This window comes from Danio rerio, chromosome 21 (genome assembly GCF_049306965.1).
Source record: "Danio rerio strain Tuebingen ecotype United States chromosome 21, GRCz12tu, whole genome shotgun sequence".
In the NCBI taxonomy this organism is placed as follows: Eukaryota; Metazoa; Chordata; class Actinopteri; order Cypriniformes; family Danionidae; genus Danio; species Danio rerio.
The window spans coordinates 49801540-49817500 of NC_133196.1; the positions used below are offsets into that span (position 1 = coordinate 49801540).

General features: G+C 44.9%; 2 protein-coding genes across 17 annotated transcripts in view; both read left to right on the forward strand.

The window, feature by feature from the left end:
* ddx46 (DEAD (Asp-Glu-Ala-Asp) box polypeptide 46) overlaps positions 1-15961 on the forward strand; it is an 800864-nt gene that overhangs the window by 609789 nt on the left and 175114 nt on the right. The window lies entirely within an intron of this gene.
* Positions 1-15961, forward strand: part of rapgef6 (Rap guanine nucleotide exchange factor (GEF) 6) — a 77479-nt gene that overhangs the window by 46117 nt on the left and 15401 nt on the right. For 4 of the 16 annotated variants that reach the window (XM_073935545.1, XM_073935552.1, XM_073935557.1 and 1 more), the window contains 16 exons: positions 286-463; positions 1335-1471; positions 2357-2515; positions 2600-2752; positions 5318-5482; positions 5626-5733; positions 6208-6411; positions 6568-6676; positions 7317-7560; positions 9728-9885; positions 10376-10390; positions 11447-11687; positions 12011-12400; positions 13185-13396; positions 13706-13829; positions 14104-14127. In XM_073935545.1, the coding sequence (XP_073791646.1) occupies positions 286-463; positions 1335-1471; positions 2357-2515; positions 2600-2752; positions 5318-5482; positions 5626-5733; positions 6208-6411; positions 6568-6676; positions 7317-7560; positions 9728-9885; positions 10376-10390; positions 11447-11687; positions 12011-12400; positions 13185-13396; positions 13706-13829; positions 14104-14127 (2621 nt within the window). Of the gene's footprint in view, positions 1-285; positions 464-1334; positions 1472-2356; positions 2516-2599; positions 2753-5317; positions 5483-5625; positions 5734-6207; positions 6412-6567; positions 6677-7316; positions 7561-8811; positions 8824-9727; positions 9886-10375; positions 10391-11446; positions 11688-12010; positions 12401-13184; positions 13397-13705; positions 13830-14103; positions 14128-15961 lie in introns of all 16 variants that reach the window. The other 12 variants (XM_073935544.1, XM_073935551.1, XM_073935556.1 and 9 more) reach the window with 7 other exon arrangements.

Here is a 15961-nt window from a genome sequence, read left to right on the forward strand (position 1 = left end):
CATTTTGTTATAGCAGGACCAAAACTCTGGGTATGGATGTGAATCATATGTGGATTCGAATGGATGTGTCGTCACCCTCCACCTTCAAGTTCAAACTTTCAAGTTCATTTTTAAATCTATTTATGTGAGAATATTTTATGGATGTGTTCTTAAATGTACCTAAATGTATTTTATTGTTGTATCTGTCACATGTTCAGCTCTTTGGTCATTCCTGGTTGTTTTTTAATGTGCCTTAATGAATGAATGAATCAATCAATCAATCAATCAATGTGTGTGTGTGTGCAGGCCACAGAGAGTGAGCTGGGTGATGTGGATCTCTCTGGTCTCCCTGAAGCTCCAGTGGACTCTGAGGAGGAGGAGGAGGATGAAGACATGGACCGCTCCTCAGATGCACTCCTGGCCAGAGATCTGGTGCGCGAGTGTCTGGAGAAAGACGCGCTGGACCGCACAGACGACGACATCGGTATTATTATATTATCGTTGTTCCTGATATTTTTCTATGAAGATTGCAGAAATCTCTTTAAGATGATCATACAGAAATAAGACTCATGTTGAGATGTGACCTACACAACATAAAGGGAACATTATATATTTAAAACCCTGAAAACTGAAAGCTAGAGTAAAACATAAGATGTCCAGGCCTGCTCCTCTCTCGTCTCTCTCCTCCTTTTATAGTCCAGAGCTCCTCTGTGGGATTGTCACTCAAGCCCCACCCTCATTCCATTCCCACGGCTCTCAGCCCCGCCCACTTACCACATAGTGGTAGTCAATGTTCAGTTAGTGAGGGAAGCCCGGCAGGCACCTTGATGGCATATTTTTAGTTTAGAACATGCATGCTAATACCTGAATAAACAGGTAGGCAGTGAGCGTGCTACTGAGGGTAGTGAGAGGAACTAATGTACATACCTTGACTGGACAGTAGCCTATTTTAGCATTATTTCTGAATCAAATCATATAATGTAGCTTATACACCAGAACAGCTCATCTGTGTTGCATTTCTCTGTGCGGTGACATTTTAACCATTTATTTTATGGAAATTTGGCTTGCTTTCCATTTAAAGTGGATTAGAACTGCTGTCCAAAACCATTAAACAGCAGCCATCTTTGTGCTGACAATTTTAAAAGAAGTTTTGACAGTGATGTGAATTGTGTGTGTGTGTGTGTGTGTGTGTGTGTGTGTGTGTGTGTGTGTGTGTGTGTGTGTGTGTGTGTTTGTGTGTGTGTGTGTGTTTGTGTGTGTGTGTGTATGTTTGCGTGTGTGTGTGCTGTACGTGTGTGTGTTTGCGTGTGTGTGTGCTGTACGTGTGTGTGTTTGCGTGTGTGTGTGCTGTACAGAGCAGCTGCTGGAGTTCATGCATCAGCTGCCGGCGTTCGCCAACATGACGATGTCAGTGCGGAGGGAGCTGTGCCGGGTCATGATGTTTGAGGTGGTGGAGGGAGAAGGAACCGTCATCCTGCAGGACAAGCAGGAGGTACAGCTACACACACTAACAACACTGTCCGCTAGCGGAACTGACCCTGTAGAGTTCACAAAACAGACAGTCAATTAATCAATCCATAAATCAGTCAGTCTGTCTGTCCTCAGTCAAATCAATCAATCAATCAGTCAGTCAGTCAGTCAGTCAGTCAGTCAGTCAGTCAGTCAATTAATCAATCAATCAATCAATCTGTCTGTCATCAGTCAAATTAATCAATCAGTCAATCAATTGAACAATCAGTTAGTCTGTCAGTTATTTCATTAGTCGGTCATTCAATCAATAATCCATCGATCAGTCAGGCAATACATCAAATGGCCTGTCAGTCAATCAAAAAATTTGTCAACCAATTAATCAGTTGCATAATCAATCAATTAATCACTTAATTACCAAATCAGTCAGGCTATCGATACATTAATAAATCAATCAGTCAATAAGTTCAGCCAATCAATTGATCAATAAGTCAATGAATTAATCATTCAATCAGTGAATTCATCAGTCAGTCAATTAATCAGTCGATCAGCCAACAAGTCAATAAATCAACCAATCAATCTTCCAATCAATCAGTCAATTATTCAATCAAATAATCTGCCAATCAATAAGTTATTCGATCATATGTTTTAGCAATGAATAAATTAATCAATAAATCAGTTGTTTAGTCAATCAATCAGTTATTCAATAAAGCAATCAATTGATTAATTAGCCTGTCAGTCAATCAATTAGTCAATTACTCAACCAATCAATCTAACAATCAATTAGTCAATTAATAAACCAATAAATGAACCAATCAATTAGTCTGTTAGTCAATTAATCAATCCATCTACCAGTCAATTAGTCAATTACACAGCCAATCAGTCAGTCGATGTATCCACCTGTGCGCAGCTGGACCTGTGGTATGTGATCCTGAACGGTGCGGTGGAGATCAGCTACAGTGACGGCCGATCAGAGATCCTCTGTATGGGAAACAGCTTTGGCATCACTCCATCACTGGACAGACAACTGATGAGCGGAGCCGTGAGCACCAGAGCAGACGACTGCCAGGTCAGACACACACACACTCTCACACACACACACACACATTCCCACACACACTGTCTCTCTCACACTCTGCTGTCGTGTGTGCAGTTCGTGTGTATCGCGCAGCAGGATTACTGCCGCATCCTCAATCATGTGGAGCAGAACACACACAAGGTGGAGGAGGAGGGCGAGATCGTGATGGTGAAGGAACACCGAGAGCTGGACCGCAGCGGCACACGCAAGGGACACATCGTCATCAAGGTGAGACTCAGCTGACGACAGGTCAGAGGTCACCTGGAGGAGCTCATACAGGTCAAAGGTCACCTGGAGGAGCTCACTCAGGTCAGAGGTCACCTGGAGGAGCTCATACAGGTCAAAGGTCACCTGGAGGAGCTCACTCAGGTCAAAGGTCACCTGGAGGAGCTCAGAAATGTATTGGATGTTTGACGTATATATGTATGGAGTGTATCATGTGGGAGACGCAGTGGAGTTGTATGTAGCGATGTCGCCACACAGCATGAAGGTCGCTGGTTCGAGTCTCGGCTGGGTCAGCTGGTGTTTCTGTGTGGAGTTTGCATGTTCTCCCCGTGTTGGTGTGGGTTTCCTCCGGGTGCTCCAGTTTCCCCCACAGTCCAAACACATGCACTATAGGGGAACTGATCAACTACACTGGCCGTAGTGTATGAGTGTGTGTGTGTGTGTGTGTGTGTGTGTGTGTGTGTGTGTGTGTGTGTGTGTGTGTGTGTGTGTATGGGTGTTTCCCAGAGATGGGTTGCAGCTGGAAGGGCATCTGCTGTGTAAAACATTTGCTGGATAAGTTGGCAGTTCATTCTGCTGTGGCAACGGGAATAATAAAGGGAATAAGCCGAAGTAAAATGAATGAATGAATGTTTGACGTAGACTGCGTCTGAAACTGCATACTTCCATACTATATAGTACACTATAATCAGCATGTGTGCCGAGTAGTGTGTCCGAATTCATAGAATTGGATAATCAGTATGCGAGAAGATAACCTACTGCTTCCGGCGAGATTCTGAAGTGTGCATCCCATACACGCTGCGCTGTCCCATGATGCCTGCGAGAGAATTCACGAATGGGCCTAAAGCGAGTAGGTAGGTCATGTGACCATGACAAAATTGTAGTACGTCTGAGTTCCATTAATACTGCTCACATTCATACTGTAGAGAGCGCACTTTACTGGGTTGCAACATCCCATCTGTGAAAACCTTAAAGTCAAGCCTCATATCAGCACAGAGTCTGTGTACACATCATCTGTACAGTTCAGCAGAGTCTGAGTGTGCTGTGATCAATCTCAGGGTAATAACAGTCAGTTAAAGGCTTCACCCTGTTCAGTCGTGGTGTTTTGACACAAGTTCATGTAGTTTACAGCGTTTCCTTTACTGCTTAGACTGAAAGCGAGGTGTCGATGGTCACTTCAGTTTCAGGCTGTGGGTTTCTGATCCTGTGTCAGTTTCTGATCCTCTGTTGAGTCTCGGGAAGATGCATGCACAATACATCAGCATCGACATCACACAGCCACTACATCACTGCAATAAATACAGCACAGAATAAAGTCTTGTTTTCAGATATAATGAGAAAATTAAGTGAGTTTCTCCCAAATCTGCCAAGAATAGAGTATAATATGAGTAATATGAAAACAGTATTGTGTTTGCTTTTACTTTGGCAGATTATTGAGCTTATGTTAAGATTATTATCACACTGTCGATTATAATGGAGAGACATTCTGAAAAAACAAACGTCCTGTCATCATTTACACCATTCAGACCTGTCTGAGTTTCGTTTTTTCTGTTAAACACTAAAGAAGATATTTTGAAGAATGCTGGAAACCTGTAACCATTGACATCCACAGTATTTGTGTTTTCCTCTATGGAAGTCGATGGTTACAGGATTTCAGCTCTTCCTTTGTGCTCAACAGAAAAAGAGAAGCTCATGAGAGTCTATAACAGCTTGAGGGAAAGTCAATAAAGATTTCTGGGTGAACTATCCCTCTTACCTCTAAACCCACTGTACATTATAACAGACAGACTTAGTAAAAAAAATATCTGTAATTCTTTCATCAGTTTTCTGACTGTCATCAGTGCATGTTGTCCTTTTTTTCTATAGTAGTCATTGAACTGTGGCATGCTTCTGTGTTTGGAGTGAACAAACACAGTGGGTTTCCCCCTAGTGGGTGTGTGTCAGATTACAGCAGACGGAGCTCTACTGTTGTCAGTACAGCTGGCTTTGAACTCAGTCAAATGCCCTGGGAAAATAAAAATGTGTGTGTGTGTGTTTGTGAATCAGTGCTGTTGTGAATGTGTGTGTGTGTGTGTGTGCGTGTGTATCACTCATTCATTCATTTTCTTACCGGCTTAGTCTCTTTATTAATCCGGGGTCGCCACAGTGGAATGAACCAGCAACTTATCCAGCACATTTTTACGCAGTGAATGCCCTTCCAGCCGCAACCCATCTCTGGGAAACATCCACACACACATTCACACACACACAGTTTAGCCTACCCAATTCACCTGTAGCGCATGTGTTTGGACTGTGGGGGAAACCGGAGCACCCGGAGGAAACCCACGCGAACGCAGGGAGAACATGCAAACTCCACACAGAAACACCAACTGAGCAGAGGATCGAACCTGTGACCTTCTTGCTGTGAGGCGACAGCACTACCTACTGTGCTACTGCGTCACCTGTGTGTGTCATTGCTCTGCTGCTGTGTGTGTGTATCAGCACTGTTGTGTTTTGTGTGTGTGTGTGTATCATTTCTCTGCTATTGTGTGTGCATCACTGCGCTTGTGTTTTGTGTGTGTGTGTCAGGGCACGCCGGAGCGTCTGGTCCTGCATCTGGTGGAGGAGCCGTCAGTGGTGGACCCCACATACATTGAGGACTTCCTGCTGATGTACCGCACCTTCCTGTCCAGCCCCATGGAGGTGGGAAACAAGCTTCTGGAGTGGTTCAGAGTCGACGCTCTGAGAGACACGGTCAGTGTGTGTGTGTGTGTGTGTGTGTGTGCAACAGTCTGAGAGACATGGTCTGTGTGTGTTTATCAGTCTCTTGCAGCTGACGTGCTGTTTCTCGTGTGTGTGTGTGTGTGTGTGTGTGTTTGTGTGTGTGTGTTTTGCAGGTGACCCGGATCGTGCTGTTGTGGGTGAACAATCATTTCAATGATTTCGAGGGTGATCCGGTGATGACGCAGTTCCTGGAGGACTTCGAGAAGCTGCTGGACGCCTCGGTCAGTCATATGTGTGTGTGTGTGTGTGTGTGTGTGTGTGTGTGTGTGTGTGTGTGTGTGTGTGTGTGTGTGTGTGTGTGTGTGTGTAAAAACACAGATGTGCTTTATCACTTTTCATTAATGTGCTTTATCACACACGTGCACATGCACATACACACACATACATATGCACACACATGTGCACACAAACACACACATACACATACATGTACACATGCACACATACACACACATGCACATACGTGTACACATGCACAGATACTTACACATACTACAGACATGCATGTACATATAAACATGTATGTACACACACAAACACTACACACATACTATTCACATACTACACACACACACACCTACACAAACACACATACACATGCACACACACATGCATTCACCCATAAATATGCACACACACATACACATACACTGCTCTGACCTTCAGTCTGTCTATGCTGTGTGTGTGTGTGTCAGAAAATGAAGGGTCACCTGCGTCTGCTGAACATCGCGTGCGCGGCGAAGGCCAAGTGTCGTCAGGTGACGCTGCAGAAGTCCTGCAGAGAGTCTCCGCTGATGTTCAACCTGCAGGGCGGCAGTGAGCGCGGCTTCGGCATCTTCATCGAGAGCGTGGAGCCCAACAGCAGAGCAGCAGAGGCAGGACTCAAGCGCGGAGACCAGGTAATACAGCACACACACACACACACACACACACACACACACAAACACTGCAATCTTGACTTTACAAATCACACTCCGAATCACCATATCAGTCCAACAATATCACGGTTGGATGTTCCCCGAACTCATCCTGCCCTACTGCACTTCTGTCCACAGGTCTTGGAGATCAACGGGCAGAACTTTGAGAACATCTCCTACACCAAGGCCATGGACATCCTGAAGAACAACACACACCTGTCCCTCACCGTCAAGACCAACATCTTCGGTACATCACACACACTACAGCACCGCAGAGCACACAGGAGAACACACTAGTCATTTATAGTGAATACTGCGGTGTGTTTGTGCCACACTACAGAAGAGTAAATGACGTAGGCGCCCATCACACTGAACAGGCTTTCTCCATTGAAAGGCGCCTTTTTTGATTGATTTACTAACGGCTGCGAGCGCTATAGGGAACTGATCAACTAAACTGGTCGTAGTGTGAGAGCGTGTGGGTGTGAATGAGTGTGTATGGGTGTTTCCCAGTACTGGGTTGCTGCTGGAAAGGAATCCACTGTGTAAAACATATGCTTAAATAGTTGGTGGTTCATTCCACTGTGGCGACCCCTGATAAATAAAGAGACTAAGCCGAAGGAAAATGAATGAATGAATGATTAGAAATGTGTTGAGATAATGTCCAACATATGGGAAATATTTTAAAATAATTGAAGTTTCATAGGAGAGCTCCTCATTTTGACTTTATAATTTTTTCAAAAATTTTATATAGTTTTTTTTAGATGTATTATATAATTATTTGTTTATAATTTTATAATCGTTCCTGCATTCCAGGCAGAAGAGTGTGGCGTATGTGTTTAAATGCTGGTCGTGTGGGTTAAACTTGTCTTGATTTGGACTTGTTGTAGTTTTCAAAGAGCTCCAGAGTCGCATGAGGCACGAGAAGAAGAACGGCGGTCCTCATATTCCCAAGATCCAGGAGCGGAAGAGCAACCGCTTCTCCATCCCGGATCTGCCCGGAGACATGGAGTTTCCCACCGACAGCAAGAGCCACAAGAAGATGAAGGCCAACACCGTTTCTGGAGGACGCAACAAGATCCGCAAGATGCTGGAGAAGACCAGATTCAGCATCCTGCCCCCTAAACCCTTCAGGTAAACTGAGGCTCCCTGCAATATCACTCCCTGACACTAGATGAATGGATTAATGGAGTGCCCTAAAGCCCTGAGCACTTGATGTTACAATCCCAATGCATTCTGGGACATATAGGTGCTGGAGTGAACAACCGACTCACTCCCTCAGTCAAGATTGAGTCAATGTGCATGTGAGTGAGTGAGTGAGTGAGTGAGTGAGTGAGTGAGTAAATGAGTGAGTGAGTGAGGGAGGGAGGGAGGGAGGGAGGGGGAAGTGAGTGAGGGAGTGAGTGAGTGAGTGAGTGAGTGAGTGAGTGAGTGAGTGAGTAAGGGAGGGAGGGAGGGAGTGAGTTAGTGAGTGAGGGAGTGAGTGAGTGAGTAAATGAGTGAGTGAGTGAGTGAGTGAGTGAATGAGTAAGGGAGTGAGTGAGGGAGTGAGTGAGGGAGTGAGTGAATGAGGGAGTGAGTGAGGGAGTGAGGAAGGGAGGGAGTGAGGGAGGGAGGGGGGAAGTGAGTGAAGGAGTGAGGGAGGGAGGGAGTGAGGGAGTGAGTAAATGAGTTAGTGAGTGAGGGAGTGAGTGAGTGAATGAGTGAGGGAGGGAGGGAGTGAGTGATTGAGGGAGTGAGGGAGGTAGTGAGTGAGTGAGGGAGGGAGGGAGGGGGGAAGTGAGTGAGGGAGTGAGTGAGGGAGGGAGGGAGTGAGTAAATGAGTGAGTGAGTGAGGGAGTGAGTGAATGAGGGAGTGAGGAAGGGAGGGGGGAAGTGAGTGAAGGAGTGAGTGAGGGAGGGAGGGAGTGAGTGAGGGAGTGAGTAAATGAGTTAGTGAGTGAGGGAGTGAGTGAGTGAATGAGTGAGGGAGGGAGGGAGGGAGTGATTGAGGGAGTGAGTGAGTGAGGGAGGGAGTGAGGGAGGGAGGGGGGAAGTGAGTGAGGGAGTGAGTGAGGGAGGGAGGGAGGGAGTAAATGAGTGAGTGAGTGAGTGAGGGAGGGAGTGAGGGAGTGAGTGAATGAGGGAGGGAGGGAGGGAGGGAGGGGGGAAGTGAGTGAGTGAGTGAGTGAGTAAGGGAGTGAGGGAGGGAGTGAGTGAGTGAGGGAGTAAGTGAGGGAGGAAGTGAGTTAGGGGTGAGTGATGGAGTGAGGGGGGGAGTGAGTGAGTGAGTGAGTGAAGGAGGGAGGGAGGGAGGGAGGAAGGGAGGGAGGGAGTGTGTGTGTGCTTCATCTCTGTGCTTGACATCACGTGTCTTCTGTTTTTACGACTGCTTCACTTGCACAGGGGACTGTTTGGGTAAGAGAAACTGCTCAACACACACACACACACACGCACACACACACACACACACACACACACACACACACACACACAGGCACTCTCTGATGATATCATCTCAAAGTTTCAGCAGTAAGCTCATCCTCAGCCTGAAGAGACTGTGTGCGTGTGTGTGTGTGTGTGTGTGTGTGTGTGTGTGTGTTTGCGTGTGTGTGCGTGTGTGCGTGTGTCTTCATCTTCATCTCCACCTGTCCTCAGTCCTGCTCAGTGTGTTGGTGTTGGTCCAGCTCGGCGTGTGCATCAGCAGATCACTGTGATGTTTGCTGTGTTCATAAAGCATCAGAAGGCCAGCAGAGAGCTTGTGTGTTGTCATGTTCATCAGCTGGGACGTGTCATCGACATCATTTCCTGTTGTTTATCAGTCATCAGTGCTGTCGTCTCATGTGTGGAAATGGTTCTTTTCGCTTCCTGTTTCTGTGAAAGCACAAGCGCTGTTTCTTTACACTCATCCATCATGAACAGCTCAGGATCTTCATCAGTGTGTACACTGCTCTCACTCAGTGTGTGTGTCTAGTCCAGATATCCAGACATTCTGAAATCAGCATAGGACATCAAGCCAGGACTGCTCTCGGGTCAGCGGGAGCACCATGGTGCTACATGTCAGCACACTTAACCACTAGGCTGAGGCCGCTGACTATAAAATGCTGATTATAGAAGTTCAGATATTTGGAAGGAAACTCTGAGTACGAGCAGCATGTGTGCAGTGTTCACAGTAAATGACTGATCCCTGAACAGATCTTGAGCTTCTGTGTAGTAAAGTGTCCACTGCTGTGTGAAAATGGCCCAGATGTGGTGGTCCTGCAGTGTGTGTGTGCTGAATGATCTCTTCCCTCTCTCTCTCTCTCTGTGTGTGTGTGTGCAGTGACAGCGGTGTGTGTCAGTCTCAGGATGACAGTATCGTGGGCACTAAACAGTGTCGTCACAGTGTGGCCATAATGCCGATCCCCGGCAGCCTATCCTCCAGCAGCCCTGACCTGCTGCAGCCCGCCGCCACCGTGCTGGACTTCAGCAACCCCTCAGGTAACGCACACACTTAATTATACACACACACGGGCGAGGCAGTGGCGCAGTAGGTAGTGCTGTCGCCTCACAGCAAAAAGGTCGCTGGTTCAAACCTCGGCTCAGTTGGCGTTTCTGTGTGGAGTTTGCATGTTCTCCCTGCGTTCGTGTGGGTTTCCTTCGGGTGCTCCGGTTTCCCCCACAGTCCAAACACATGCGGTACAGGTGAATTGGTAAATTGTCCGTAGTGTATGAGTGTGTGTGTGGATGTTTCCCAGAGATGGGTTGCGGCTGAAAGGGCATCCGCTGCATAAAAACTTGCTGGATGAGTTGGCGGTTCATTCCGCTGTGGTGACCCAGGATTAATAAAGAGACTAAGCCGATAAGAAAATGAATGAATGAATGAATGACACACACACACACACACACACACACACACACACACACACACACTGTATGTCATCCCTCTCTCTCTCTCTCTCTCTCTCTCTCTCTCTCTGCGCTCCTCCAGTGGCTGGTTTCTACTGTAAGTACACTCCTCTGCTGTACACATCGTTCACTCTTTACTGTTTCTTGTGCTCTTTATCCTCGTCTGCATGTGCTGTTGTGCTTGTGTCATGAAATGTTCCACTTTTACTGTCCTCAAGCATGTGGAAATGCTGTAAGATTGTGGATTATGTCCAACAGTCATTGATTTAACTTAGATTTCATCAGTAAACAGGGGAGGAAACTATGTAGATGCAGTGACACACACATTTACAAAACATAATAATGATATAATAAATACTGCATGAACAAAAGCAATGCCAGTGTAGTTGTTGGAGTAAAGGAAAGCAGGCTGATTCTGTCATAATTATGATGACGGAGGGTGCAGTGTGTAAGGTTAAAGTTAGTGGTTGATCTGGGTATTGCAGTCCCAATTCTAAATATTGGAGAGGGTTTTTATACCCTGCCCCTCTTCTGATGAGATGCACACACAGGTTGCCAGATTGATGGCACAAACAGCAGCGAGTATGCCTGATGATCAAGGGTCACACTGTAAGATGTAATCAGCTAATGTTTACATTATTAATAATTCTATCATTTGCTAAATAAACCACCTCATGTGTATTTTAGTGTCATGTGTGAGGCTTCTGCTGTCCTCCAGACCTCACATTTTCAGCTGCATTTGCATACATTGAGGAGCCTACATATGACTGAAATAAAATGCACTGTTTTCCACCATCTGGCAACCCGGGGTGCTGAAATATGATTGGGTAACCTGGCAGTGGGCGGAGTTACAGATCAAAACAAAGACAGACATTCTAACAAACACCACAGTTAGGATCAAAACCTGAAAGGGTCAGATTCAGAGAGCTGGAGAACATTATCTGTGTGATATTCTCAGCTCAAACACACACACACACACACACACACACTAGAGACAGCAGAGATGCATTTACAGCTTATAAAGAGGGGCAGAATGGGTCTCCTTTAATAAACAGTTAACTGATGCTCTGTGCTGTGTGTAATATTCACTCTGTCTCTCTCTCTCTCTCTCTCTCTCTCTCTCTCTCTCTCTCTCTCTCTGTCTGCCGCTCAGATATTCCCGATCAGGTGATCCGTGTGTTTAAGGCGGACCAGCAGAGCGCCTACATCATCATCAGTAAAGACACCACCGCTAAAGACGTGGTTTCACATGTGGTGAGTGAGTTCGGTCTGATCGCCGCCGCTGAGACCTACTCTCTGTGTGAGGTGTCCGTCAGTCCGGAAGGAGTCATCAAACAGCGCAGACTGCCGGACCAGCTGTCTAAACTAGCGGACCGCATACAGCTCAACGGCAGGTCAGCACACACACACACACACACCCTTACTGCAACCATACAGGAGAAACACCACACTCTTACATTCACACACGCGCACACACACACACACACTAATACAAATACACCAAACACATATTAATACAAGACATACATTTCACACACACTCACACACACATATAAACACACACATTATTGCATGAGACATGCCACACACACACACTCACTCACACAAACATTAATACAAGATACACAACACACTTATATTATTTACTTTTTCTATACTGTTTATGTATCTGTGTGCAAACGTGTGTGTGTGTGTGTGTCTGTGTGTGCGCGCTCAGGTACTACCTGAAGAACAACATGGAGACGGAGACGCTGTGTTCAGACGAGGACGCTCAGGATCTGCTGCGGGAGAGTCAGATCAGCCTGCTGCAGCTCAGCACAGTAGAAGTGGCAGCTCAGCTCTCCATGCGGGACTTCAGCCTGTTCCGGAACATCGAGTCCACCGAGTACGTGGACGACCTGTTCAAGCTGGACCCCGGCGGAGGTGGCGGCGCTGGGCATCTGAAGCAGTTCGAGGAGATCATCAACCAGGAGACCTTCTGGGTGTCCACCGAGATCCTGCGAGAACCCAACGCCATCAAACGCATGAAAACCATCAAGCACTTCATCAAGATCGCACTGCACTGCCGCGAGTGCAAGAACTTCAACTCCATGTTCGCCATCATCAGGTGATCTTACAGGTTTACTCCCGCTGTGTGCTTCTGACTGAAAATTCTGATATACCAAAAATAAAGTAATACCAATAACTATAGATCTGGAGGTTGATAGCCGATATATACCAATAACTATAGATCTGGAGGTTAATAGCTGATATATACCGATAACTCTATAGATCTCGAGGTTGACAGCCGATATCTACCAATAACTCTATAGATCTGGAGGATGATAGCCGATATATGCCAATAACTCTATACAACCAGAGGCCCATAGTGGATATATACCGATAACTCTATAGATGTGGAGGCTTATTTCAGATATATACCGATAACTCTAGAGATCTGGAGACCGATAGCAGATATATACTGATAACTGTATAGATGTGGAGGCTGATAGTCGATATATACTTATAACTTTATAGATCTGGAGTCCGATAGCCAATATATATCAATAACTCTACAGATCTGGAGGCTGATTGCCGATATATATCAATAACTCTACAGATCTGGAGGCTGATAGTCGATATATACCGATAACTCTACAGATCTGGAGAATGATAGCCAATATATACCGATAACAGTAACTCTATAGATATAGAGCTTTATTTTCATTTACTAACTTTAGCATACATGAGAAAGTAATGTAATCATTTTATTGTTAATTGCTTGTTCACAATATTAAATACTTTAACATCAGATAATACAACATTATAGTAAAGTGTTACCGATATTTCTACATCATCCAGAAGACTCAGTAATAATCAGTAATGCTGAGATTTTCACTCCTGATCTTCAGTGGTCTGAATCTGGCTCCAGTGGCTCGACTCCGGAGCACGTGGGAGAAACTGCCCAGCAAGTATGAGAAGCTGTTTCGTGACCTCCAGGACATCTTCGACCCGTCGCGCAACATGGCCAAATATCGCAACATCCTGAGCAGCCAGAGCGTGCAGCCTCCCATCATACCCCTGTTCCCCGTGGTCAAGAAAGACCTCACGTTTCTGCACGAAGGTCAGTCGTGTTCACATTTATCATGCATTTAATCTGCAAAATTCTCTATTACACTGCTAAAAATGCTTTTGGTTATTAGAGTTTGTCTTGTTTTTAGTCCCAAATATCTACAAAATCTGAAATCAAGAAGCATTTTCTTGACAACGAAACATATTGACTTATTTTCAGAAATAAAATACCAAAATTAAGTTAAAAAACTTTTGTAAAACAAGCAAAATAATCTGCAGTGGGCTAATCAGCCAATCAGAATCAAGCATTAAGCAGACCTATGGAATAAGAATGTGTAAAACTGTCCGCCATCTTGCTCAGGTAACGACTCGAGTGTTGACGGGCTGGTGAACTTCGAAAAGTTACGAATGATTGCTAAGGAGATCCGGCATGTGGTGCGCATGACTTCAGCCAACATGGACCCCGCGCTCATGTTCAGACAGAGGTGAGGTTTACACACACAGACACACTTGTACAGCTATTTTTATGGGGACTTCCCATAGACTGAATGATGTTTCTGCTGTACAGACTGTATATTCCCCAACACTAAACCCAATATATGTTTGTACTGAAGAGTTGAGTTCTGGTCACCGGTGTGTGAAAGCCGCTGCTGTGTATTGTGTGTGTGTGTGTGGTGGAGGTGCTTCAGTCCGTCTCAGTGTTTCTCTCTCTCTCTCTCTCCTCCTGTTGTTTTCCTCCTCCCATGGCTTTGCTTTCAGGAAGAAGCGCTGGAAGAGTTTAGGGTAAGTGTGTAGTGTGTAGAGTAATGCTGTCCTGCATGTTCATGAGCGTTATCCTGGACACACAGGCTCTTCCTTCGTCTCGGTCATCCTCTAATCCCCGTAACAGCACGTCTTCGTCAGAAATGTGCATTAATGGAGCTGAACTCCTGCATGGCTGCTGTAGGCCTCCTCTGCTCACACTAGCAGTGTTCATGCTCAACATTTCATACTCCGAGATATATCAGCCCTCGTTTTGCACGTTCCCGTGAAGGGGTAGGGGTGTCCCAATTCTCTTTAGCTTGAAGGCGTAGGGCTAAGGGGAAGGGGGAGACAGCCCTTCAAACTGAGATATTCTAGGACCACACTCAAAACCAAGGGGTGAGTAAATTTCCCAGAACACACCAGCCACAACAGCAGGATAGCTGCACCAGGAAGTCAGAAGATCCACAAATTAGTGTTTTTGTCATTATTATGAATTTTTACAACAAACAAAAACAAGTTTTAATATATTCCTAACGGCGTTCGTGTATATATTCTTGTATATATTCACACAATTCAATTCATAACAGTGTTCGTGTTTTACCATCATGCTTTTAAAAAAATGCTAGAATAAAAACAGCTAAATTTATAATCCATAATAACAACTCCTGTACAGCCGTCCCACAACATTCTGACACTCGATGACACTCCAATCCCCTGTCAGTAAAGTCTAGTGGCTGAGAATGAGCTGTTACAGTGTCTGCTATCATGTTCATGCTGTTTTGGTGTATTTACTGTGTAAACACACAGTACGGTTATGATCTTATTGCCTTATTAGGTCGTGATGATAACATGATATATGCCTACAGTGATTTCCTGAAGATAAATACCAAAAAAAATACACGACTGGAATCACTACAGCAATCGCCATCGTCTGATCTCATCTGAAGCAGGAGATGGCGATGACATATGATGATGTGTGCAGGTGCTGGAGTGCTGGCCCAATCCTAAAGGGTACATTTTGAAGTTCTTCCTCTTCACACTTGGTTTCAAGGGCCAAGGGGAAGGGCTACAAAAGTAGAATTGGGATTGGGCCTAAATCTCTAAAAACTCGTAAAATCAAGAAGCATTTTCTAGACTCTGCATATAGTCTTGTTTTAAGAAAATACATGCCACAATGAAGTGAGTTTTTACCTAAAACAAACAAAATAATCATCTACCAATAAGGTAAGCAGAGTAATCTTACAGTATGTCAAAAGGAAATTCAAGATTATTTTGTTCGCTCCATTGGCAGATGACTATTTTGCTTATTTTAAGGACGAACTCACTTCAGTTTGGCATGATATTTCTGAAAACAAGACTATATGTTTTGGCTTGTCTTTAAAATGCTTTTTGATTTGGGAATTTGTAGATGTTTAGACTAGAAACAAGACAGAAACTCAAAGTATAAGAGAAACATTTTTTGCATTACAGCAGCGTTTATGCTCAACATTTCACACTCGAAGATACATCAAGGACTTAGAAATAACCTTATTTCCATGATACAAGTTCAATCAACATTTTGGTATTATTAAGACTGTATTGTTGTGTCCTTGTCACTGTGTGATTGTACATTTAAAGATGTCAATTCTGCCATCATGTCCTAATCCTCCACTTATTGCAAACCTGTTTGAGTTTTGTCTTCTGTTGAACACAAAGGATCATAGACACAGGATTAATGTTAGATAGACAAAACACACTGTTTGTTTTTCTAACATTGACATCAGTGACTGCATTTTCCCAGCATTCCTCAGAATATCTTGTTTTGTGTTCAGCAGAAGAAAGAAACCACATGAGTATGAGGAAATGATGAGGACGTTTTCATTGGAGTGCCGAG